Genomic DNA, 26,979 nt, shown 5'->3' on the forward strand with positions numbered 1-26,979 from the left:
CAAGTGAGCAGATGTAAATCAACAAATTGTGTTGTGTTCTCACACTTTTCTCAAGTGCAACCATTAAAAATCAGGCGTCTTCGATAACAGATTCGCAAACCATCTGCAAAGTTCCTCTGATTCGGGTTTGTCAGTATTACTAGTTTACAAATTCGTGAGGAGGGGAATCATCCGGTCTTTTCGACTCAACTTCCTGTGAAAACAATACCACATGTGCGGGTAGTCAATGGGTAGCTGTCACCACTTTCCACATGCGAGTAATATAGCATTTTTTGTCCCTTATGGATGCTGGTATTTGCTTGTTTTAACTCAGCAGACAAAGAGTACCACTTACGAAGAAGAAAGGTTCAGAGTTTCCAACGGTTCTTTTTGCTTGCTCAGCCAAGTTAGCGAAGGGTAACGGAAACTAGCTTTGCTAACGTTAGCATATACCTAGCAAGCCGAACAGCGTTTAACGTTCAAACGCTAAACTGTGGTGAGTTATCTAATGCGAAGTAACTTTTTTGCCACTGTGACCTCTCTGTATATTTACTGTTAAACGTTGTGTTGATTTTTAAGTAGTAGTAAAATATGACTCCGTAATTTTGGTGTAGGTCTGTAGGCTAACGGCCACGACACCGTTGTCGAATGTCAATCTCAACGACGGTTAACCGACTACTGTAAACGTCAGTTATAAAAGTGTACTATATTAACCAATTTTAATGCCTGTTGCCTTTCCTTCCCCCTTCCATCCACAGTAATTATAGCTTTAATAAGCTCCAGGTTGCTGGCTAATTAAATATTAAACCCAGAACCATTTAACATTCCCAAGAACTTGGGTAACCAAACGTTAAATATTGTTTCAAGGCTAAAAACTGTAAATTTCCCTTAAAATACTATACTTGTAATTAATAATTACTCTCACTCACATCCTCTCCATGTTGTCTGACATATTGCCGTCTCTTTTTTTCCTTTAAGCACCGAGTGAAAGATTCACTGTGTCCTTTGTCTTCAGTTTAGTTAATTTCAACAGTTCGTCGAACTTTTGACGGTTTGAATGTACCGGTCAGTGCGCGTGACATCGGTATCAACCGGCAACTTTGCGATTTCAGAGCAGTTACTAAGGCAACGCTGACATGTTGGCAACAGGAGATGTTTAAAAAAAAAAGTATATATATATATATATATATATATTAACAGTAGCTCGATAGAACAATGACTGAAGCTGGATAAAGCAATGACAAATTGCCAAACACTGACAAATTCATACAATCATTCTGGAGGTCAGCCAATATGTTGCTGCAGTTGGTGGAAAGTCTACAATGTACACTTAGAAATTATTCGACCAAAATCAAGGATCCAGGTCTTCGATTCCCTGTTACGGATCCTGCACTATATGTGCCGGATGATTTGATTCTAAGCTGGACCGCTTTGATTGCAGTAACTGGAAAAACTGCTCACTCATTTATCTACTGTTTGTGTTGACAAAACATCTACATGATATTTGCAGACTGTTGGTGAGCTATCAATAGCTACCTGACATGGACAGACTGAATAAAGTGTTCCTCACACATGGCTCACGTGACCTCTGAACTATTAGCCAAAGATACTGCCCCATCAGTGATCACAAACTTGTCTCGCATCAGTTTAATCAAACTGCTCTTTTTCTATTCTTACACCCCTTTGAGAAATTTTATATTTTGGTCTGTTGTGACATGAACACACTTCTTTTTTTTCATTAATAAAACACACTTAAATTAATGTTTTACTCTATTGCAGAGCGACTGTCTTCACCATGAGCTTTGTCGAATATTCAGACCTGATCCAAGATGGGGATGTTGCCATTGTGTACCTGAACCACAACTCTGCGATGCCAGTCAAGGTGCAGGCCGGCTCCCAAACACAGACGCGCTATGGAGTGATTCGTCACTCCACAGACCTGATTGGTCAGCGTTACGGATCAAAGGTAACTTGCGGTAAAAGCGGGTGGGTCTACGTGCTTCACCCGACGCCAGAACTGTGGACAGTCTCCCTGCCTCACCGGACCCAGATTCTGTACACCACAGACATTGCCACCATCACCATGATGCTGGAGCTGAAGCCGGGTTCTGTCGTGTGCGAGTCAGGTGAGGGCCACTATATGTTCTCGTGAAATATTTTTGTGGCTGTTCAAAGGAAACGGGCCTGTCAATTTTAATTTAAAGCGACACAAATTGCTACATTGAAATGTTCTAGTTTTATCTTTGTTTTCAGATATTGAACTTCACAATCTCCTCTTTTTTCTTCTTCTTGCAAGCCAAATGTATGTTGAACGTTATTATCCTGAAATTCAGTTTGAATTTGGAAGTACTTACATGTACTTTGGTTTGAAGGGTAAAATTATTATTTTGACATTGTTTATTACTGGAAAAAGTAAAGAGTTTTTAACATTTTATGTTTTAGGGTGCAGAAGGCAGGGTACACTCTGGACTGGTCACCAGTCCATCACATAATTTTCTGCTTTTAAGAACAATTACATCTTAATTGTAACTATTATGAATATTTTGTCCAATGCAGATTAGTTTTAAAGTGGTTATTAGAATAATTCCAGTAACCTGTAGTTTAACCTGTCTTTGGTTTAGATGCCAAGCTGCAGCTGTATTAAATCTGACCAGGTAAACTTGGTCAAACTTGAAAGTAAATTCCTTTCTTTTGGAGAGAAGGAAAGACAAATCCCTATTTAGTAGTTAAGACCCTGTTAACTGTGACTGGAATTAGGTCTGATCTTTAAAACGAATCCATCTCATAGCTCTTGTTTCTTGAACATTTACTGACAGTACTGACTGGCAGTTAATGATGAAAATAAACTCCTCATCAAGATTATAACAGGAACAAATTGACATCAGTTCATTCCATACCCCTCATTTTGTGACATTCTTTTAATCTCTAGTTAGTTCTTTAGTTTCTCTGCTAATTTCCCTGGCCTACTTTGGAGATATGCCTTTTGTCTTTTTAAATCACACTGGTGCAGGGGAAGGAAGATTACTGATCAAAGTCAAGAGAAACCTATGATAATTTGGTCATGCCTGAACTGTTATTAATGGTTCAAAGTTATAGGCACATTGGATTATTGTCTCATGATCTCTAATTGCATCTGGAAATGTTTATGCTGGTTCAAACTGGTCTATTTAAGGAATGGTTTTAGCAAGCATCAGCCATTTATTTATTCCATACCTAGAGCCTATCCCAGTCCCTTTGGGTGCGAAGCGGGGTACACCTTGAACAGTTTGCCAAGACGAACAACCACGCACATTCACACTCGCTCCAAGGATCAAATTTAGAATCACCAATTACCTAAGATGCGTGTTTTGGATGGTGGGAGGAGGCCACATTACCTGGAGAGAACCCACACATGCAAGAACATTAAAACTCGACTCAGAAAGGCCCCAGCTGAGATTTGAACTAGGAATTTTCTTATTGTGAGGCACACCACTGTGCAGCCCAATCCTCATCCAGTCCATCCATTTTTCTAGCATGAAAGTTGCTTATGCCTGCACATTGAAATCTGGGCACATTAAACATTCCAAAAGGAGTGTTTCACATGTGAATGGCAGGGAAAAAGCAGTGTGCTGGTTTGACAGGTGGCTGATGCAGCATCAGCAGGAATGCAGGTAATATATGTGATTGTTGTCGTGTTTTATCAATTGAAATTTGTTCCAACCCTGACTCATGTTGATGAGCTTAGGATAGTGACAGAGTGAACGAGCTTGTGGACACAAACGTATGGTACATAGGTTCACTCTTAGAGACAGGATGGGGATGAAGAGCTCAGACACTGTTGGAGGTTTTCCAGGCATGTCGGCCAGGGAGGAGATGATTGAGTAGAACCAAAATTTGCTTTAGAGATTACACCTCTCAGCCTTTCAGTCCTCCAGGAAGAGATCTGTTGAATGCAGAGATGTGCACTGTGTACAGTTCATATTGCACAGTCCTATTTTGATCAAAATGAATATGCTGATGTGGCTCTTCAGCTCTTTTCAGACATGATGAGTTAGTTGGTGGCGTTGCTGTTTCTTCATTCAGACATAGCTGTTAAAGTGAAGGAGAGAGCCATAGTTTGTACTTAATGTTTGCCCTTCTCGTAAGATTGAACAGTACAGCACAGTGAGGTACAGCACTAAAGTCCTCGTAGGGTCTCGGTAGTTCCCAGCATGCAGCGGTTGTGTGAAACACAAGCTTACTGAACCGCCACTGTCACTTGTGAGAATTTAGTGGCACCACAGTAACAGCGTAGTTGTTATTAACTAAAAATATGATCTTCACCGCACAAAACTCTATAAGGCCTTTTTAGAGTTACAGTTTTCTCCTGACATCATGTTGTTCTGCAATAAAATAGATCAGAAGATTACTTTTAAACATGCCTCTGGTTCACTTGGCTTCTACTCTGAAGTCACGGCTCAGTGCTGTAGCTGATGACCTCAGATGACGCTGTGGAGCAGAAAGAGTCTTTATAATTACACAGTCATGTTAAATAATTATCGAAGGGTATTTAAATAAATATTGTTTGAGTTATTTAATCGATAATAAGCTTAGATATAATGCTATATGACTATAGCCTGTATAGAAAAGATGTGGAAGCACCTTAAAATGCAGAGGACTCACAGCTCGGGACTGGTTCCAAAACTCCTCTTCATTCAAAAACAGCTTCATTCATCAAACCAGGCTGTCGTGTGACCATAGAAATTCCATATGATAGTTGATTTTGGAGACATTATGACCAAGAAGCTTGTAAAAGGAGCATCACTATGACTTGCTAATCTACTACATTCATTTACCAATTCTTTGTTTATCCTTGTGTGAGTGAAAGCAAAAGTAAGCCTCTTGTAATCATAACAGCACATGGTATCCATTCAGTAAAAGGTCCACTCTGGCTTTGTCTGACCATTTGAACTATTGGTTAGTTTTCTTTTTAAATAAAAGATCATTGAAGCCTTCCTGTGACACTGATCAGAAATTTTGGATGAGTCAGCAAATGATTTTGGCTTGATAATGCCAAAAAGCTACACTGTGATGTGACTGAGATATTGCAAACACCATGTGTTGTATGTGATGGTGTGAAAACAAACTTTATACATGAAACAGTCATGAAGTACAGCAGCAGTCCGAAGCATTAACTCGAGCCATTTTCAAACACGAGCACCAGAGACGTTCAAGAGACTCTGCGGACAGTTCGATCTGATCTTTTTCCACAGATACTGTTCACACAAGCACATCAAATGTGGGAACGAGTGTCGGGAGGCACACAAGAGGCAGCATGTGATGTGAAAAACACTGTTGTGTTTACAAAACAGGAGGGGGGGGGGGGGGGGGGGGGGGGGGGTCAGATGAGGCTCCTTGTTGTGTTGATATGAGTACCACTGCATCTGTACGTATCCAGCAAGTGGAAAAAAGCATAGAGGTCAGCAAAAAGGACAAATTCACTAGCACGCACACACACACACACACACACACACACACACACACACACACACAGTCACTAACACAGTGGCAGTTGCTTATGTTCTGGAGATTTTGTTGGGTGGAAAATCACTGCAAGAAGACCAAAGCAAATGCTGTGGACTGAGCCCTGTTAGATATTATGTGGATTCAGTGGTTTTTTTTACCTTGTCATTATCATGTCATTGGCTTAATTTACTCCTTTTGATCAATGTGTTTAAGGCAAGTTTGAAAAAATGCATCCATAATGAGATATTAGCCTTTAAAGGTAGGTTAAAGCTACCCAGCTTGTGGCTCCAAAAAAAAAAAAGGTCAAGATTGTGACAGTCAAACGCTGAACTCAGGTTCACGGGCCAGCGGGTGGTGGTTCTGTCTGCGCTGTAAGCTCTCATATACATACTTGTGACATACTTGAAAGAAAACAAAGGGCTGAGTCACAGCTGTACACTAATCTACGAGTGAAGCATAAGCCTCTTTGCTGCCTGTGTAGACGGCTCCATTGATGGTTTTCTTACACACTCGTAAAGATGGATAATAATTCTCTGTAATTAATTAATTTATTGGCATCATTTGCTTCTGTCTTCTGTCTTGAAGTAGTTGAAACTGGTCCGCTTCACTTTTCACGCTTGTTGAAGAAAACGTATTTCTTCTTTTCAAAGAGTTTGTCGAATGTGAATAAACAGAAACAATTTTGTTCTGTTGGACTTTGTCTGGGTACTCTTGGTTAGATTACACAAAATTAACCTTTTATTTGAAGGATTCTTCTTTCTCAGCTCAGCTTTATTTATAAAGCCCTTTAAAAACAGCTGAGACAAAGTGCTGTACATGAATAACAACACGAAGTCTAAGACATAAAACATAAGGACAATATGAAAAACAATAATAAAAACGGTTTCATGCTGGGTTAAAAGCCAAGGAATAAAAATGGGTTTTAAAGACGAGTTTTAAAAATGGACAGTGAAGGGCCTCTAATGTGCAATGGGAGGTCGTTCCATAGTTTAGGACCGGCAGCAGAAAAGGTTCTATCTCCTCTGAGCTTCCGTTTAGCCTTACACTCCTGCCCTCCAGGAGCAGCTGGTCAGCTGACCCGAGGCAGGAGTGTAAGGATGGAGCAGCTCAGAGAGGTAAGGCGGGGCGAAGGCCATTTAAAGAGTTTTCTTTCAGGGGATGAGATGTTTTGCTTTATTACAGCTTAGTTTGGCTGCAAATGTTTTCATCAGGCAGGTGAAGTACGTAGTGTTCTTCTCTTTTCACACCTTTCAGTTTCAGCCAGATGTTTTTCACTCGCAGAACCTCAGCTGTGATTCAGGATCATGGGGCGGCCACAGATGTTTCAGAGCATTCAGACATTATGTAATCTATTTTGTAGCAACATTTTGTTGTCCCGTTAACTCTCTTGGTATTTCCTTCAGTCACTGCTTTGTCTTTAGCTCCATTGCACTTTGTTTGATTGCAATCACTCTGAGTGTGTCGGAGTGTGTTGGAGTGCGATGGAAGCTTCTCCAAGTCCAAGGGCAGCAAAGAGGGGGGGATGATTGTGCAGATATAGTGCAGTGCAGTGCTTCATCCTGTTTTACTGCTGCCTTTGCACCACATGTCACGTTATTGATCGTGCTTGGTTTAGATTGTCCGGGGTGATGAATGACTTGAGTGTAAAGTCTGTTTAGTCAGCACTTACAGCAGCTATATGGAGAGGTCTGCCTGACCCGATCTGCATTGGTCTCACGTTGCTCTTTTACTTTATGCAAACATGCATGAAAGCTAAACAAGCTCTAGCATTACAAATCCATTTTATGAGCAACACAGAGCAACACTTGGGTGTCATTATTTGTCATTGAGGTGCTAATCAGCATTTCACCTATGACTCATAATGGTCAGGCTAATATGTATGCAGAGATTAGAGGTCATATGTTGTTGTCTGTTCAGATATCGTCATGCCAACCAGGCTCAAGCTTTAAGTCATGTAAGAGTCACTTTAAAGGTGGAGGCCTTCACATTTGGCCAAGTCCCATGCACGTATACTTGACAAATATTTCCTAATGTTAATGACATTCATGCCAGAAGGAAGAAGTTGTCAGTCAGTTGAAAAACTAGTTCAGCCTCCCAAATGCAGATGATACAAACGCTGATTGAAGCTCGCTCTGTAAAGCAAACCAGGGGCAAATTTCAAAATGGCGTTTTTTTTCTTTTCTTTTTTTTTTTTTGTCTCTTTCAATGTGGATCAGGAATAAATGCAGCAGGGGCGCCTCTATAACTCAACTGGTAGAGCACACAGCCCATGCACAGAGGCTGGGGGTTGTAATTCATAAGCTTTTGACGTCCATCTGGATCCAGGATTTATTTCTAATTCCGCTTTGGTGGAGGTATGCAGTCTCAGTCTGATCTTGTTGTGGAAATGTGATCCAACTACCAGCCATACTGCATGTCCTAGGAAAACAGACTTTTATTATGAGCCATACTAGGATGTAGATGAGTTCAATTAAAAAAGAAGCCACAATCACATTTGACTGTAAAAAATGCAAAAAATCTTATGTATCAGTTTTTTAATCATCAACCAGCAAACACCAGCTCCAGATAGTCTCAACATCAACCAGAATAACTGAGGTCACCTGTATTTGGCCATCAAGTGGCTGCACTACAACATGTAGGATTAAGTGCTTTACTGAAGCGTTCAGAAACCTTGGTGGGTTAATGATGGTAGGATCTTACGCTGTTGCTTACATTTTCTAAGTTGCCACCTTATAATTGAAGTTGTTTGACCTTTGTCATAGTTTTGCCTCTTATCCTGCCGGTAACCATGTTGAACTCTGTTGAGGAATAAGAACAAAAATTACTTGAAGAGAGCCAGCAAATGCACTTTTTGCCAAATGTAACGCTTTAGTGGTTTGGTGGATTTCAGAAGTCATGTGTAGAGTTTAAAAAAATAAAAAATAAATGTGTCTGCCCATTAATGTGACCGCAGCACTTTCAGTTGCTACCAAATGTATGGAAATCAGAGCATGTATGAAAGGGGCTGTACAGTATAAGCTGAACACATACTTTACTTGATCATTTACATGCATTTTTCATTACATCTTAGAGAAAGCTGTGATTTATGAGGATCATTCATTCACCTGTTCATTTATTAAGGGAATATATGTTTATTTGAAGTATGTGGGGAAATGAGTGCTTTTAAGGGCTTTTTTGTGCAGTTATGTTGCTGACTTTAATCAACACTTCTTGCAGAACACAACCTCTAAGCTGAACTAATTGTTTAAAGAAGGCAGAAAAGAGACATTTTCAGCTGCTTCCATCCACCAACTTTGCTTTCCTAAGCTGAAAAACTGTGTTGCAACGTAGAAATGAGAGCAGCCAGATGATAAGCCGTCATTGTGTAGCGCTGACTGCCCTCAGTGTAATAATTTGGCTCCATTTGGAGACACACTTCTTTCATGTTGTTGCCATTTTTGGTGGGAAAAATAACTCTGATAGAAACTGAACCAGTCAGCCTCCTGGTTTGAAGTCTGAGGTCCAGAGTTTGTTCCTTGTTGACGGATCATCTGTGTATGCAGACTGAATCCAGACACTGTTTACGCTCAGGATCCTGCCATCACTAGAACAAAACTCCGCCAGTCAGCTAGTTCTTAACTTTATCAAACTGTTTTACAGTTGGAAAGTGCAAGTTATCACATTGCTGTAGCATAATTTCCAATGAAATGCATCAGAATTTTAGTTTAGTGCTCTGAAACTGGTTTATTTCTCATTTAGTTGGTCAGCTAAATGAAATGATTTTGCATAACATGCTCCAGTTCAAGCTTCTCAGTTGTTTGTACTTTCTGCTTTTTGTGTTTTTTTAAAAATTGTAAATATGATATATTTAGTGTTTTTCTAAGAATGAATAAGATATTACCTGCATATTTGTAGTTTTATTGGATAGCTCTGAACGCAAACGGCACCTGTTCTCATACACACTCCAATCAGGGGAATGCTCGCATGAAAATGCATTTTAAAAAGTAAGAATAATTAGGTTGGACAGCATGAAAAGTGATTAAGAGGAAAAGGTGTGTGGGCACCCTCTTAAACAGACCTTTCAGACAGAGGGACTAAGATAAACTCATCACCTTCAAGATCCATTTTTAATTGAGCTATTGTTCTGGAACAGTCTTTTCTACTTCATGCTTTATGCATTTTAGAGTCATGGTAGTTGTGTGACAAAGTTTCCAGACTTACTGAAGCACAGTTATGGTATATTTAGTTGCAAATTTAATCAGACTTGCATTAAAAACAACAGGCTTCAGTCAATAACTTGCCTATTTCCTTATTTAGGCTCCAGACCTGTCATATATACATTACTCACTATTTTCACTGTAACCAGCTTGGCTTAGAAATGAATAAGTTTTATCATAGAAAAGGGTCAAATGTAAAATTGATATCTTCATCATATCAGTGATATTGATTGTGACTTGCCAGTCTCTTATTCTTTGATCCAACTTTCCACCAAATTACACAGATTATTACCAAGTAGTTACTGAGCAAGACGCACAAGAAACCTCCCACCAAGGAGCTAAAGCAGTTCATTCGGCAAGACCGAAAGTATGGCCCTAAACTTCGTCTGGGAGTCGTTCCTATGTTCCCAGGGTCCTATATTCCCCAGATTAATATCGCTGAGAGTAGGAAGCTGAAAAACATCCTCCACAGCTCTGTATTCACGTGGGCATTCGGGTAGGATTAGGGTTAACCCGTTAAGACCTGAGGCACGAAACTTTCACTAATTAAGGTAAAAAATGATAGCCATTGCTTTTCTTGTGTTCATATGGATATGTTTCAGTTACTGTGGGATTTAGGACCCTGGGAACATACAGTAGATATGCTACCGTTGTCATACATGGTTTCTATTTTTATAAATGTTTTAACATCAGTCCAGTCACACAGAACCTCCAGATAAGTGACAGAGCTGTAAGATCCACACCTGTGAAGATAAAAAACGTTGTCATTACTATGATGCCATAATAAATTGATCAATTAAACATAGCTATCTCTGCTCCTCATGGGGCTGATTTTTATTTTTATTGTGCTTCCTCTCTCATCTGTTTATTCTTTGTCCTGCAATCGTCAAATCCATTCAGTACCCATTTACTCTTGTTTGTTAGCAGCCACTCACCATCCGGTCCAACAGTGTGAGGTTTTTAGCAAGTCAGAGTGCTGCTGTCGGGTAAACACTGCCTTCTTTGTCGCCACAGTAACAAAGGCGGCGCTGACATAATGTCAGAAGAAGAAGGAGGAGGACGGGTGGAGGATGGGATCTGCTGGCTTCTCGCTGTGTTTTTGACACTCCATTACCCTGCCTTGACTATGAGTCACGTGACCAGTGTAACTTTTCTTCCCTCACACATCCCTTTCTCACAAACTGTATATTAGCAGCCATTGTTTACGGCACCAACTGGATTGCTGCAGGGAAAGGAATGTCCTCTTGGAAATGGAGCATCCACTTATGGGCCAGAGAAGAGAGAAAAGCAGTGTGAAAATGTGAGAGCAGGATGAATGAACAGCTGCGAGCTGTTGAGAATCACTCGGGATAGAGGAAAGCAACTCTGTCTGAACCTGGAGTGAAGATTTGTTTTCATTAAAACAAATCTGCATTCATACATGTCACTCAGTAGAATGAGACTAACATGCATGAAGCAGATAACAATAAGTGTCATCAAAGGCTGATGATGCTTCATACATACACGGGATGGAGTTTAATAGTAATTTCCTGTCTGAATCACTGTGAGCAATCTTTTCAACCTTTTTCTGTCACAATGCTTCAAATATTTGAATGTCTGGAACAGTTTGGGGTGTTTTCTGCCATCATCAGGTCTTTCGATAGATTGAAATAGTTTTTCTCAGCCCTGTTGTTCTGATCACGTCCTCCCTGTTGTCTCCAGGTACGGGTAGTGGCTCCCTCTCCCACGCCCTCCTTCGCACCATTGCCCCCACCGGTCACCTGCACACAGTAGAGTTCCACCAGCAGCGAGCAGAGAAGGTGGCCGAAGAGTTCAAGGAGCACCATGTGGATCATCTGGTCACCGTCAGGAACCAGGACGTGTGCAAGGACGGGTTTGGAGTGACGGGTGTGGCCGACGCTGTCTTCCTGGACATCCCCAGTCCCTGGGAGGCAGTGGGACATGCCAAGACTGCCATGAAAAAGCATGGTAAGAGGGAGTGTGTATGACAGATCTTTTAATTTAGTGTATGACTCATTGTGCCCTTGAGGTTTTCCTTGATGTGCAGTGAAAAAGCACTCAACTGAACAAGTGTAGGGACAATTTCAGCCAGTTGTTGCACTCAATCCTTTTCTGTCTGTCCAAAAGAACCATAAAGTTCAGCACCAAAACTGGGAAAAGAGACCCAGATCACAGAAAGAAAGCAGAGAATATAGTGTTCTACCTTTGATCTCATGTTTCTGTGCTCAGTTAATTTTTATTTTTTTTATTAGTCTTGGGATGCAAATGTCATGCCATAGCTGAGCTCACTGTGGTACTTTTACATATCTATCTTGACTTGTATGAGTAACGTTATTATTTCCCGTGAACATTTTAAAGTGGACTTCTTACAGGCAATGAAAAGGGATTCGGTGAAGATCCTCCAAGAGATTTTTCAGCCCAGCTGATGATGACTTTTCTATGACTCGTCCTGGAACAACAGGGACATGACTGTGACTGAGCACAGGCCTTGACTTTATCCATCACCCCCAGCTGTGATGCTCTGCTCGGCACTTACAGAATTGCCATCAATCCTTTGCTTGTCGGTCCCTAGTTACCAGAACACAATATAAACTCATCCCGTCAGGCACAAAGCATTGTGTGGTCTCGGTGACAACCGGGACAACTGCTGCAAGCCCAGGCAGGTTGTCTGTGGCTGAGGCGGTGAGTTGAGTTCACGGTCACCGAGCTTTTACCCCTGAGTTTGTAAAATAAGTTGTTTTTTTTGGGGGGGGGGGGGGGCTCGCCTCGCCTCGCCTCGCCTCGCCTCGCCTCGCCTCTGACTTCACAGCCAATAAATATCATTCGTAATCATTTGTACTACCCCAGCTCCTAAGAAGTTGTCTCAAGGTTTCTGAATAATTCCATCCTGCATGTTTAAGGCTGAACTACTGAACATTTTCTCTCCTGACACCATCAGTCCAGTTCCAAAGATGGAATTTACTTAAATTTGTATAGCTTTCACGTCATGGTTTATACCTAATCCATTAAAAAGGTCAATTGTGTTATTGACATGTATGATCCATGAACATTTTCACTGGCCCTGAATGCGTTTTTAGTGCTTAGTTTAATGGTAACATGCTTGTGTTTGCAGCGATCAAATGCTGCAAAACATAATTATGTTACTCTCATAAATGAAAATAAATAATCATGTGACTCAAAGTGGTCAAGCTGTACAGGATCTGTTGTCTTAAAGAGAGGACATGCAGAGATTCCTCACAACGAAAGAGTTGTTCCTATGAAGAGGAATTCAAGGAGGAGCGAGGGTGATGCCCTGAAACTCTCCCACCTCTTTTCTTACTCCTTTTATGGTGCCACTGCTGCATATTCCTTTCATGAGAAGTTGGTCCTCACATGCACACACTTGCATGTAGACGCACACTGATCCAGATAGAGTGCTGCCAGATCCCCGTTGTAGCAGCAGTCCCATGACCATACTGGGTATTGCTGCAAGCGGAGAGCGGCTGGATGTGGCTCCACATGGAGAGGCTTCCACTGCTCGAACTGGATGTTTTCACCAGTTTACCTCTGCTGATGCTTCAACTGAAGCCCAAAATATGCAAAAGTTGGCAAAATCACAGAGGGGAGTGAATGAGGAGTCCTGTGCTTTATGGTGGAAAGTGAATTAATCCGTTGAATGACCCTTATGTTTTGTGTAGGTCAGTTGACTCACATGAGGAGACACTGAACACTGAAACGTTACATTTTCTGAGAATGTCATTATGTCTGATGCGTGACTCGAGGATTGTAGGAAAAGGATGCTTTTCGTACCTCCGTAGCTAAGAATCGCTACGGTTTCCGTTTTTTTCACAGTGTCGTAATAGTTTTGAACTTGTTTAAATTTGTTTCATGTTTGTTACAGAAGAATTTCTTCATGGCGTGACTGCGGCTTGAAGCTTCTCTGAGACTCAGGGAAAGTTTTCTGTGGGCTGTTTTTCAGCAGAGTATTCAGAGTAAGAACAGAAGGAGAGAAATATTTCTTTTCCTTCTTTCCTTTTTTTTACCCCGTGTAAGTTGTAATTTTCCCAGTGTCTTGGCCTGCATCCCGGGGCCGGTTCAGCTGCTCTGCGAGAGGGACCCTGAATCCTAGCAGGCCGCCCCTTCCGCCCTGCTTCTCTCAGACTTATGGCTGTTGTTATGTAAGCATGAAGCAGACGTGGCCCATGAACTAATACACTTGGAACTGTGGACTTCAGGACAAGGAATCATAGTTTTATGCATTTATAGCTCCTAGGTTTTGAACATTAAGTTGGTATTCAATTATATTAATAACTGCTGGAGACATGCTTGTGTAATGAACAACCCAACCTCTCTCTGTGTATTGTCCTGGCTGCTAGGAGACCATTGAGTTTGTGGCCGTTTCGAGGGAGAGTGGTGGTCCTGTTTGCCAAAGGAACAACAGTAATCTGAAACATGCTGTGGTTTAATGTAATGTTTACCAGACACAATTGACTCCAGACTCAAGGCTGCCCTCTGCAGACTTAGTGTTCATTTCATAAATTAACTCTGTAGGGTTGACACAATCTCTTATCAGGCTTCTTTTTCGCGTTTCCCTGGTAAAGGTTAAGCTGCAACACGTTTTTCAACCTTTGGATGCACTGCAGATTATAAAAACTATCATTTGAATTTCCTTAATTCACTTCATAGAGATTGGAAACATGAGATCCTCCAGAAAAGTAAAGATTTTATTAGTTTAAGTGTGTTTGTGTTGCTTGGAATGAAGAGTCTAAGTAAATATAGGCTCAGCAACACAGTAAGATTCAGTGTGAACCGAGCCTACTCACTGATGAGTTCCTGTGGGCATAGTCCAGAGATGCAGGGCGTGGTTATTTGCACAAGTGGCTTTAAGGTTCTACAAAGCACTTTTACAGTGTTTTCCTCACTCACTCATACAACACAGCTGCACCTTTTTCTCTAGAATCAAACACAGATAAGCTTAACTGGGGCAATGTGGGGTTTCAGTGTCTTGCCCAAGGACACATGAAGCGGCTGCGGACCTTTCAGCTGGTGAACAACCACTCTACCTGCACTCACTCATGCCCAACAAGGCTTAAGATACCACAGTATTTAAACAAGTCTTTAGACCCTTCACTGGTGTGGCTTTTGGATCATCGTCTGTCCTTTGATCCATCTTATTCAGGCTGTAATATCTGTACAATTGTTGGACTGACTTTGATAAAATTTGATGCACACTTTCAGGTCCTTTAAAGCTCACTTTTGTCTAGCTGTCTGCCTCCAACTTCATTCTTTTAATTTACTCTTGGCTCTCTGTGGTTTTGGCTGCGGCAGGAAGCAGTTTTTCAATCACAAGGCTTTAAAAAGCTTTTGTACCCGATGTGCCCAGCCCCAGCAGACAAACACAGTTGGATAATAGCTAAAGAACACAGTGGAGTGTTTAGTAGTTAATATGTAATACCACAATGACAGCAGAGAGGGAAGGATTCATCAGGGAAATGAATGCGATTAAAAGCATGACTAGTGAAAAGTTTTCCTGCTCTGTGGCCGCTGGATGAGGAAGAAAACTATTTTTCTCAGCTGGCTGTCATAGGTTTAGTTGAGCCCCAATGATCCATCCACGACACAACACCTCTCTGAACTTTAAATTTATGGTTGAAGAAGATGGTTTGTTGTTTTAACCGGAACTTCAGTCCTCTGCAGCTGCAGCGCTCGGTCACATTCTTTGCTCCTCAGGTCAGCCAGTGAAAGTTTTCTTGGCTCACTGCTCCGACCTCCTGCTGCGGTCACTGTAGGGTTTCATTAAAAGACGAGAGGACGCTGCCCATAGGTGATCTCTGTTCATTAGATCACCACTTCATCCCCGGATGATCCACAAACTACAGCCTGGAGCCCAGCGGATCACAGGAATGCTTTCTTAAGCAAGAAATATGCTTTGATAGTGTTTTTTGGTGTAAGAAAAGCGCTTTGTTAAGTGAGTTGTAGTATCGTGGGTTTCCCTAGAGTTAGTCTTTGAAATCCTTACTGAGTTTAGGAATCTCGATTATTTGTATTTGGTCAGAGATGTTTTTTTAGATGGAATTCTTTGAATGTAAGACACTTTCTTATACTGATGGTTGGAGAGAAACTGATTTGTGGACAAATGTGATCATGAGTGTCTTCGACTAAGTCGTCATGCAGTGAGTAATGTTTGGGCTTTTATCCTCAGACATTCTGTTTGTAACCCAGAGTGTTGACAGTATATCTAACTATACGTCTGATGGTTTGATATTTTAACACCAAAGAAAGTAAAGAGCTAAATAAATTGATCTTAACTGATTTAAAATTTTCTTTACTTTTTAGCAAATCCATTTAATATACCAAAAACAAACCCTCCAGGTTGGGTAACCATTGCAATGTCCCAGAAACATGGGAGGCCAGTTAAATGGGGAATGCTCTGAGCCTCTTAGAGGTTCTGTGAATCGTCAGAAGTTGGCGACCGATCTAAATGGAAAACAAATCCATGCTTAAAAGAGCTGTGCACATTTGTTACTTCTGATCTGCATAAATTTTGGGGCACATTGTGTTCACAGTTGTTCCACAGCAGCGTCCACCCTTGCGGAGGGGCTACCTGGTTGATCCTGCCAGTAGCATATGCTTGTCTCAAAGATTAAGCCGTGCAAGTGTAAGTACACACAGCCGGTACAGTGAAACTGCGAATGGCTCATTAAATCTGCCTCTCTCTGTCTCCTGCAGGAGGTCGGGTGTGCTCCTTCTCTCCGTGTATAGAGCAGGTTCAGAGGACATGTGAGGCACTGGCCGATCATGGCTTCGAGGAGATCAGCACTCTGGAGGTCCTGCTGAGAGTTCACGATGTCCGAACCGTCTCCCTACCACTGCCTGATTTCGGCCCAGACTCCCCTGCTCAGAGTGAGCAGGAAGTCGCGGAGAAGCCGCCTCCCCCTGCCGCTCCGAACCACGCCTCCGTTACCCTGAAGACCACCACACCACCCAGAGAAATACCTGGTCACACTGGGTACCTCACCTTTGCTACAAAACCAAGATCCTAAAGCTCAGGAGCGAGATTTTTTTTTTTTACAGTCACAGTCCCATTTATAATCCCCCTTTCTCGTTTCTAAAACTAATAATCCAGCAGGAGTACCAGGCTCCTTGAGGTCCCAGTGTGCACCGCAACGTCAAGAGGATTTACAGTTTTGTTACATAATGCTTTTTTTTTTATCCATCTCTTGGCACCAGTTTGTTGCTTGAATCAAGCAGGAGTGAAAATCAAGCTGACAGAGTTTTTAATTTGTGAAGAATAGGATTTATAAGTCTGGGATCAACCACCTCCACTTTTATTGAAATATCTTTTAATAGTTACTTTCATTTGTAGTTGTATCTTTTTTTTCTTCCATTTTGCACTTTTGTGTTTGAGCATTTATAATAAATGTGTAAAAGGATTTGTTGTACTGATGCATCAGCCTGTTTGAGTTTGATTTATTGACCTGAATCAATATTGAATCTGTCCTTGAAATCTATTCGTCAGCTCTTTTTAGAGACTGTGGATTTATTTGTTGAACTTGAGAGCAGCATCCGTTTTAATTTTATCTGCAGCGGTTGAAGCTCTTCTTCCTCTGAAAGTTCATTAACCTTGGAAACGTTAGTTAGACCACATTAAATTCTCCAAATCCATTTCTTTATTTATTTTCACTCTTTAAGTGACCATAAGTAGAACAGAAAATACAAAGAGCTACATACGTGACAACTGAGCAAAGTAAATCCTCTGAAGAAGACTGATGTGGTCAGAAGTTTTGGAAAAAGTCAATTGGGGGGCCTCAGGGAATTTCATTGGTCAAGTCTTTGTCTCTTTAAATTTTCCAGACAAAACCTTCAGAAATGTTTCATCTCTTCTGTCTCAAGGCTAGAAGTTACGGTGGCTTCTGTAAGATTTGCACACTATTATTGTGCAGTGTATTTAGATCTGATGCAACATCATTAGACAGATTGTAACAGAGGGAACGTAAAAACAAACACCAGTACGAGGCACTAGAATTTAGAGGTCTAATTTTTACCGACAACCTGATGGCACTGCACATGTTCCAGTTTGTTTCCACACAACAGCAACACTAAAGCAAACTTTCACACAGCATGAACAACATTTTGACCCAGTCCACCTCAGCTCCCTGTTCCTCATAGTCTTAAGGTTTTCTGCACACTTCACATTCACACTCGACTCACATTCCGAAGGTGCAAACATGAATATATATTCTGTCAGTGTTGGAAATTGTGGAAGTACTCCTATAAAGTAAAGACCCTTTTTGGTCTGTGTTTGAGACAGACTTAACCAGCTCTTGCTTTTGGAGGTAGAAGCCACAGCTATACAAGAAAATTTAAAGCAAAAAGCAGGAAACAAGTGAGCAACTGCAGAAATGAGTCCTGTTAACCTGCAGATATCATCCATCTGTTGAGGCTCCACTTAAAAAAAAAAAGTCAGACATTTTGGCTGAGGTGCTTTAATCACCACCCAAGCATCCACACATCATCTTCAGTGTTATGTAACCAACCTGACTTACTTCACCAGATGAGATAGTCTGTTGAGGTTTCCCACTTCCTTCTTTGATTGGAGAGGTCCGGTACGCCGGAAAATCATTACTGCTGTATTTTATTTGGACTCTTGAGTGCTCTCATTTGTCATCTCAGGAAGGAGTTTGTCTTTGCAAAGCTTTACAGATTGTGCTGACTGAGAAACCTGACATTCCATGTGTAGGTGACATGATATTTTCCAATACCTTCAAAAGTCTTCCTCATATTGATCAAAGCTTGCTGCTGTATTTAGTGTGTCTGGTTTATAATATAATCCTGGGCTGCTCTGTGGCTGTTACAGTTTGCTGGGTTAAGATAAGTGATTTTTTCACCCTGAGTGTTTCCACTAACATAACAACAAGGCACGAGCAGAAATTTAGATCAAAGTTTAGTGACAGCAAAAAACAAAATTCTTTTGGACTAAATTGTGCAGCGACTGATGCTAAATGTGTTCAGCTAGTTCTGCTAAATCATATGATTGTGAGTGTTTTGAGCTGTCTGGCTTGTATATTCCCACAACAGCAGGCAGTATGGGTAGAGGATGTGAGTAATAGACCCTGTCAGAGGTGGGTGTTGGTAGCTGATTCATTCTGTGAAATTGTATGGAGTCTTGGTAAGTGGAGAGTTGTGAGTTTTGAATGAGGTTTAGTCTGCTTAGAGCTGCAGTCGCTGCTTGGTACATCGCCAGTGCTGTCTGCATATAGTCTTTATATTGTTAATGTTTGAAAAAAAATATCTTTACATATTTCAAATAGCTATAAATGTGTGGTTCAGATAAGAGGTGGTTCAGATTTCACTCGAACGTACTTTTTTGCAGGGTCTCTTTTCTAATCAGGCCTCAGCAGTTAAAGGTGCACCTTCACACTGTAGGACAAACAGACACACTTCTGTATCTGTGTTTGGGATGAGTCAGTGTGATTAGAGACTATAATGACACCATCAGGTCAGACGGAAAACTACAACTTTCACCTAAGTACACAAATATGGTCATTTTAAGTTGTGTATTCCATCTTCTAGCGGTGCTGTTATAGACGCTGTGAAGGTACATCACGCTGTGTTGCATTCTGAGACGGAAGCGCCATCTTGTAAGGATGGCTCTCCCGCTACCTTTGCCTACTACCAATGTTACCCGTTTGATTTTCGTTTTGTTTGGCTGAAGATGGCCACATCTAGTGGAGAAGAAAAAAGAAATGGAGAAATGAAAAGGAGAGAGATAATGGAACTAACCAGGAGTAAGTGAATCATGCTGCTTCCAAAATCTGATTCCCGCAAAATCTGACTCCACATTTGTTTAGCCAATTTATTAAAGTAAACAAGATACAATATTTACATATAAACCCAGCAGCATATACAGTAGGTTTCATAAGTAACTATGTAATAAAGATGTGTTGTAATCTGGAAACTCATTAGAAATATGTATTTTAACCTGGTTAGCATTCTTTTTAAGAGGAGCAGAAATTAACTGAGTTATGAGGCTGATCTTATAGTTTGATCGTAGAAATACTATCTTGAAGTTAGAATACAAAAGACACCCTAAGTACAAGCAAGAATTCAGTAATGTGTCCAATAAAGCTGATGCTTCAGCTTCATATTCTCTTTTGCGGCTAAGGTGGGTTGTAGTCACTCAGTGTCTCCTGCTCATTTTCACTCTGTGGTCATTAGGTTGCACAAGTTACAGCAACTAATATGAAATTTCACAATAACTCAGTAATTAGTTTACAGAATACATTTATCCTGTGCAACCACTGTAGTCCCTGGAGTGTCTTAACCCATCAGTGTTAGCTAGCATAGCGAATGTTAGAATGTTAAGGTTTATCAGGTTAAATCATTGTGAAATCAGTACAGTTAGACTATAGTGAACAGAACCTGCTGTTATACTGTCATTGGGGACAAAGTGTTTTCTCTTCATATTCCTGACCCAATTTTGTCAAACATCTTGGCTCTTTGCACACTTAGCAAATCTCTGTTGACTGTGAAGTCTGTTTTTCCACATGCAGTTTTTTCCCATAGTTAAACTTTCCCGCTATTGTTACAACAGCTCAGAACTGCCCAGGTTCTTCTTGACTTCCTGAACATCGTTGTTAAAGTTAACTTTTCTTAAAAAGTAAAACTCGATGCTCACCTTCCAACGGCAAAGGGAGGCAGCACCATAGAAATAGCTAATTATTTTTATACCTTTGGTACGTGAATAGAAAACAAAAAACCCTATAATACGTAAATAAAAAACAGAAGCACTTTCTTTTATACACTATTTTTAAAAATGTGTAATTTGCCAGACAACTTTATATTTAAAGTTATCACTTTATATTCGATTTTCAAGAACGGCTGACAAACGGCTGACCTTTAAAAGCAACTGGATCAACCTCCAACTCATCAGATTGGGAATGTACGTGGACATTCCCAAATTCCTAAATGATGTGGTTGTTTTGGCTTAATTAGGAAGAGACCTCCAGCAACACTTTGCAGGCAAATGTGAAGTAGCTTGGATGAGAATTAGCATTTTCATGTCTTAGGCCTTGGTTCCTCATTTGGAAAAAGGGCGGAGTGCCCACTCAAGTCCACTCAGTGAGTTGTTGCTTTAAGTGGATTAGTTTAAGTATTGTGGGGGCTTATTCACGAGTGGCGGTAGAGCAGATTGGCAGGTGGATTGGGGAAGTGTCTGCAGTGATGAACTTAAATTCATAGGGTTTAATATGACATCAGCCCACCCTTTGCAGCTATAATAGCTTCAACTCTTCCCAACTCGTTCCACAAGGTTTAGGAGTGTGTTTATGGGAATTTTTTACCATTCTTCCAGAAGACAATTTGTGAGATCAGACACTGATGTTGGATGAGAAGGCCTGGCTCGCAGTCTCTGCTCTGATTCCTCTCAAAGGTGTTCTATTGGGTTGAGGTCAGGACTTTATGCAGGCCAGTCAAGTCCTTCCACAACAAACTGGCTCATCCATGTCTTTATGGACCTTGCTTTGTGCACTGGTGCACATTCATGTTGGAACACTTTGTTTCCAAAAAGTTGGGAGAATGAAATTGTCCAAAATCTCTTGGTATGCCGAAGCATTCAGAGTTCCTTTCACTGGTACTAAGAGGACAAGCCCAGCTCCTGAAAAACAACCCCACACCATAATCCCCCCTCCACCAAACTTTACACTTGGCATAATGCAGTCAGACAAGTACCGTTCTCCTGATAACCACCAAACCCAGACTTGTCCATCAGATTGCCAGATGGAGAAGCATGATTCGTCTCTCCAGAGAACGCGTCCACTGCTCTAGAGTCCAGTGGCGCCGTGCTTTACACCACTGCATCTGCTTTGCTTTGCACTTGGTGATGTATGGCTTGGATGCAGCTGCTCGGCCATGGAAACCCATTCCATGAAGCTCTCTACACACTGTTCTTGAGCTAATCTAAAGGCCACATGCAGTTTGGAGGTCTGAAACGACTGACTGCAGAAAGTTGCCGAACTCTGCGCACTATGCGCCTCAGCATCCGCTGTCCCCGCTCTGTAATTTTACGTGGCCTACCACTTCGTGGCTGAGTTGCTGTCGTTCCCAATCGTTTCCACTTTGTTATAATATTACTGACAGTTGACTGGAATATTTAGTAGCGAGGAAATTTCACAACTGGAGTTGTTGCACAGGTGGTATCCTATCACAGTAAAACGCTGGAATTCACTGAGCTCCTGAGAGCAACCCATTCTTTAAAAAATGTTTGTAGAAGCAGTCTGCATGCCTAGGTGATTAAATTTATACACCTGTGGCCATGGTAGTGATTGGAACACCTGAATTAAATTATTTGGATGGACGAGTGAATACTTTTGGTAATATAGTGCATTGGTGTCTAAAGGGGACAAATCAATCACTGGCACTAGACAAGGCCTTTCTCATTTTTCCTGACCACTCTAGTCTGGGAATTTGTGGGGGGTGTTCAGTTGGTTGCAGTTTTAGCCAACTCACACACTCAACTTTTAAAAGGAAATAGAACATACAGTTCTATCAATAGTCACATTAGCGGCTTCAACAGACCGTTCCACATTAGATTAGTCAGCTTAGTTGTTTACAGAAGTGCCTCTATACAGTCATCCTATCAAACCTGTGCCGTGTTAGATAAACTTTGTAATTGTCCCAGCATTAAATTGAACGGGGGGGATCACATTCTGCCAGAGCAAAATAAACATGAGCTCTCAAACTTGTCCCTTTCTGGGGTGCAACATTCTCACATCACACTTTTCAAACACTTTTCGAAACGATGATATTCAGTATTTAAGCTTTGGGAAAATTAATTTTGGTCCATTAGATAAAATGCAGCTTTTATGGTCTGCTTCCAGAAAATTAAATCATGCAACTGAGTTAGGGAATTAAAGAATGCTTGATCAATCAGCCAATTGTGTGACCCGCAGACCAGAAGCAGCAGCCTGCCCAAGAGGGTCTAATCTGCCTGACCGAGGCTGGGAATAGCAGCTCTTAGCTGCTGGAAATCCCACTGCCTAATCAGCTTGTCCTCTGAACTCTTGAGCTAAGTGCAGATACTCTGCAAGTATCCAGGCCTGAAACCTCGAAGCCACAGGGCACTGAGAGCTACACGAGACAACACGGGACAGCACGGCACGCGACTGGATCAGAGGGGCATATCAGGCCTCTGCAGGTCAGCTGACTGAGGAAGACAAGAAGGAGGAGCAAACAGTTGATTGAGTCCTTGTTGTCAACTAACATAGCCAATGATGCAAAGACTATTTCAAAAGCTTTAACATTTTTTTCTTTGAAGGTTGTTTGAATATAGATAAAGGAGAAGATGTGATGTGCAAAAATGAATAAAGATAACTTGAGTTGAATGGTTATGTCATTACATTACAAGTCACTTTACCATCTAAAGTACACCCATTCCTTTGTTATTTCTGTAAAATAAGCCTTCCAATTTGTGCCTTGCTGTTTTTATTCGACCCCGTGTGCTCCATAGAGGCCTCTTCAGTTTTCTTTTTAACCCTTAAATCCTGGCAGGACTAAAAGAGAACAAGAGGGAGATGAGAGATTTAGCGATGATGAGCTTAGAGGCTGAGAAGAGTAAAACTATGCTACTGCTCAGCTGTTTGATTTAAGCTCTTACGCAAGTGTCACAGTTGTCAGAGCTTCAGCAGAGATAGATATAGTCAGATCAATAACTGTGTTTGTGAAGATCAAAGCAAATGTGACTTACTGTGCGTGAATTACTGTATGCCAGTGAGATTGAAAAAGTGATTATTTTCAGCAGTGATATCAGCCAACAGATAATGTGCTGATTGAAAGCTGTGAGAGGTCACCAAAGCTTCAAAGTGTCATTGTTCCATCCATCCATTTTCTATACCCATTTAATCCAATTTAGGGTCGCAGGGGGGCTGCAGCCTATCCTAGCTGTAATTGGGCGAGAAGCAGGGTACACCCTGGACAGGTCGCCAGTCCATCACAGATTATTTGACATCCATCCATCCATGTTCTATACCCGCTTAATCCGTTGGTCGGGTCACAGGGGAGCTGGAGCCTATCCCAGTTGTCATTGGGCGAGAGGCAGGGTACACCCTGGACAGGTCGCCAGTCCATTACAGATTAATTGACATGTAAACTTTATTTCAAATGTAGTTTATTCACATAGCTTCTTAACGCATGCTGTTCAGTGAAGATGACAACAGAGCATTTCAATGCAAAGTTGGCTTCATCATTAGACAAGTGATATAAGTTTCCACTGAAAATTTAACGGGACACTGAATTCGATGTTTTCAAAACCTAGAGGGCACAAAACAAATTGCCATGAACACACTGTGGCCAATTTAGCACTAACCTTCTGCCCAAAATAATCAAGATTTTAACTGATCCTCTGCTGAAAACAGTCCTCTCGAATGGTGTTACTAAAGACATTGTTTTCATTCTTATTTTGCACATCTATGCAACATTATTAGTATTATTTTTTCAGTGTTTTTCAGTCGGTAGTGACTCAAATATCTGCTCTCTGGAACATAAAAAAGGGATTTCTTTCATATGTTCCTATTAGCTAAGGTAGCCAAGGTGTAAAAATAAACCATTTTAGAATAGGTAGTGCGTAACTATTACGGACTCTGAGTTAAATTATCTTAAATGTTTAATACCTGTCAAGGAAAAAACAGTCAAATATGGCATCATTCTTTAGACTTTTGGTTTTCATCAGCTCTTTACATCTGAGAAAAGCCACATAAGTGTTTTTATTCTTGTTCACTGCCTTCTCATGTTTTTGCTTCACTAACAATTTATGTGCTGTTGACTTCCTACGATAATAAAAACATTAATTTGATTAGATACTAACAGGAATATAGCTTTTTGAAAATACAAGAATTTTCTTGAAGGCTTGACGCCTCCAAATATGGGATTTTGATGAACACAGATGAGTTTTTAGGGGCTTAATCTATGCTTGCAGATGGTCTTTAATGCTCCTTAGGTACACATCCCAGAACCAGATTGATGATGTCCACTCAAAGAAAATCATCATATAGCGCATATTTATCAATGTGTTGATCAAAAAGAAAAGAAATAACACAATTCAGTGAATGCTTCTTCTGTCTTTATTTTCTATAGCTACAAACAACAAACTGGAGAGGTTTTAACTTGTCATGTCAATTGGTTCGTTTCACAGAACAGTCTGGGAAAAAAAGGACAATGATATTTAGCATGAAGTTTGATGTAGTCAAAGTTACGAGCGAACTTCAACCAATCTATAAAACAAACAGAACTTCACAAAAGTGCTCTGTAAATAATGTTAGTTGGCGTCACATTCTAAACCTGCCTGTAGCTGCCAATAAAGGGCATTGATTAGTCCAAACTTTTTTGTTTTAGCTACTAACAGGTAGCTCAGAGCAATGGATTCTTCGTTGCTTGTGATCTCACAAATTTCACAAGAATCTAGCCATTTTGATAAATTAACAAAGGTTTTACCATGCATGTTTTGATAAAAGTCAAAGAAGAGTTGGTTGATGATCTAAACTGAAATACAAAACAACAGTGTTTTTTACACTGGTCGAAAATCCTAATACCTTCTAATGTTTGGTTTCTTGAGTACAATGACAGTTTGTGTGTTAACAAGTGTTTGATCAGCATTCAGTCCCACACAGTGGTGTAGTACAGGGAATATGCAAGTATAATGAGTATACCCACTTCTAAATCCCCAATGAAGGGCATTCAGCAGTTTGTTCTCAGGAAGGCAAAGTCATGACATGCCCCTTTTTGTCTGTGGCTAGTCATGGATGGGTTGGTAAGGTTGAGGCACAAGTTTTGATTGTAGCAGAGGATATGTGACAATGTGCAAATACTTTTGGTCAAGTATGAGTCAGCTGCACATAATTTATACACGTCAGAGATGCTAGATATTAAGAATATTCCTACTTCTTTGGGTGCTACTACATGACTGTTGCCCAAAGATTCGCTTTAGCATCAATGGGAAAACAAAACCTAGTTGTTCATGTTAAAGTTCACTGAGGATGCTGGGGCAGGGGCAACAAAAATGGTCATAGCCCTCTTTTTCTTCACGGAAACACGATTCATGGGCAAAAAGAGAGGAGATCCATCTTTTTTTAAGTTGTTGTTTTTTGTTATTTTGTTTACCAGCTTCTTCCCTGTCCCGCTGTGGTGCTGATGTCAACAGTCCAGACCGGCAGGCCTGTATTTGATTGAAACAGACATGTGAACCAACAGAGAGACTAGATGCAGACATCTCCAGACAAGCTTGATACTCTGAAATTAAGCTAGAGAAAAATAGCCATGTCACTTTGTCTTTATTTCAACATTTTCTAATACTTCAACATCAACTATTGATCAGAATAGAATGAACTTTGCTTTAAATATCCACAGTGCTCTGACGAAATAGCCTCCTGCCTGCTGTTACTCCTTTAAATGCATTTCTATCTGTGTGGTTTATAGTTGATAGATTAGGGTTGGTGGTAACATTCCTACTCAGATGATGATGCTTTCTATTTCGTATCAGCTTCTGACGGGAGAGATTCATCGCATTTGCTGTGCATCTTTATTTTAATATTCCTGAGACCTTTGCATGTTAGTATGCAGCCATGAGAACAAGCCACATGACCTAGTACAATTTGAATTGAAGCAGAGGTGTAACCTGTTGCAAGTGGATTGTTTTGTGCAGCTTTTATTTATTCATTTTTGATCCTATGACTATGTGCAAAAAAAGAAGCCAATTCCTATTTATGGTATGTGAAGAGGCAGAGAGGCAGTTTAAAAAAGAAACTGACTGAGACGTGCCGTTCATCTAATCATACACCAGTGATAAATGTCTGTGACCCAGTTTGTCACACAGTGATGTTCAGTGAGGGACAAAGGTTTCCAAGCTGGCCTGTGATCTGATCACTGTGTAAAATATTGATTAGAAACTTTTCCAGTCATTTCTTATATTACAGTTGATCAGTCTTTGGATAGAAGGCTGACACTGATTAATATTGAACATGAAGTTATTAACCTTATAACACATTACAGTTATACAACATGCAATTCAGTGTGTTTATCTATCTATGGAATTGTAATACAAACTGTAATACTGTAACACAATACTGCAACCTGCACCATTTGCATATGAATTAATTATTAATTGTATTTCCAGGAGGGCATAACCTCAGCTGTAATAATACAGCTGATTAATATTGCTACACTCCAGTCATTTTAAGAATTTAATGTGGGTGACATTCTGTGCTGTTGTTTATTAAAGTCTGATGTGCCTTACTCCCCTGTGTCACAGAGCTCCATTGTTGTCCTGTAAAAAGAAACATCAGTGACTACA

At 40.7% G+C, this 26,979-nt stretch overlaps 1 protein-coding gene across 1 annotated transcript; it reads left to right on the forward strand.

Annotated features, from left to right (window-relative positions):
- Nucleotides 1–204: 204 nt before the first annotated feature.
- On the forward strand, nucleotides 205–17,071 carry trmt61a (tRNA methyltransferase 61A). Its single transcript, XM_072364944.1, has 4 exons — nucleotides 205–475; nucleotides 1,759–2,105; nucleotides 11,361–11,627; nucleotides 16,368–17,071. The coding sequence occupies exons 2-4, from the start codon at nucleotides 1,775–1,777 to the stop codon at nucleotides 16,679–16,681; spliced, it is 912 nt and encodes a 303-aa protein (XP_072221045.1). The 5' UTR covers nucleotides 205–475; nucleotides 1,759–1,774; the 3' UTR covers nucleotides 16,682–17,071.
- The last annotated feature ends 9,908 nt before the right edge of the window (nucleotides 17,072–26,979 follow it).

The sequence above is a fragment of the Leuresthes tenuis genome, unplaced genomic scaffold (assembly GCF_036924035.1).
Source record: "Leuresthes tenuis unplaced genomic scaffold, fLeuTen1.0.hap1 SCAF_15, whole genome shotgun sequence".
NCBI lineage: Eukaryota > Metazoa > Chordata > Actinopteri > Atheriniformes > Atherinopsidae > Leuresthes > Leuresthes tenuis.

Coding starts and splice junctions, on each gene's coding strand:
- trmt61a (XM_072364944.1), top strand. CDS start 1,775: ATGAGCTTTGTCGAATATTCAGACCTGATCCAAGATGGGGATGTTGCC. Junction 2,106..11,360: donor TTCTGTCGTGTGCGAGTCAG/GTGAGGGCCACT, acceptor TGTTGTCTCCAG/GTACGGGTAGTGGCTCCCTC. Junction 11,628..16,367: donor GACTGCCATGAAAAAGCATG/GTAAGAGGGAGT, acceptor TGTCTCCTGCAG/GAGGTCGGGTGTGCTCCTTC.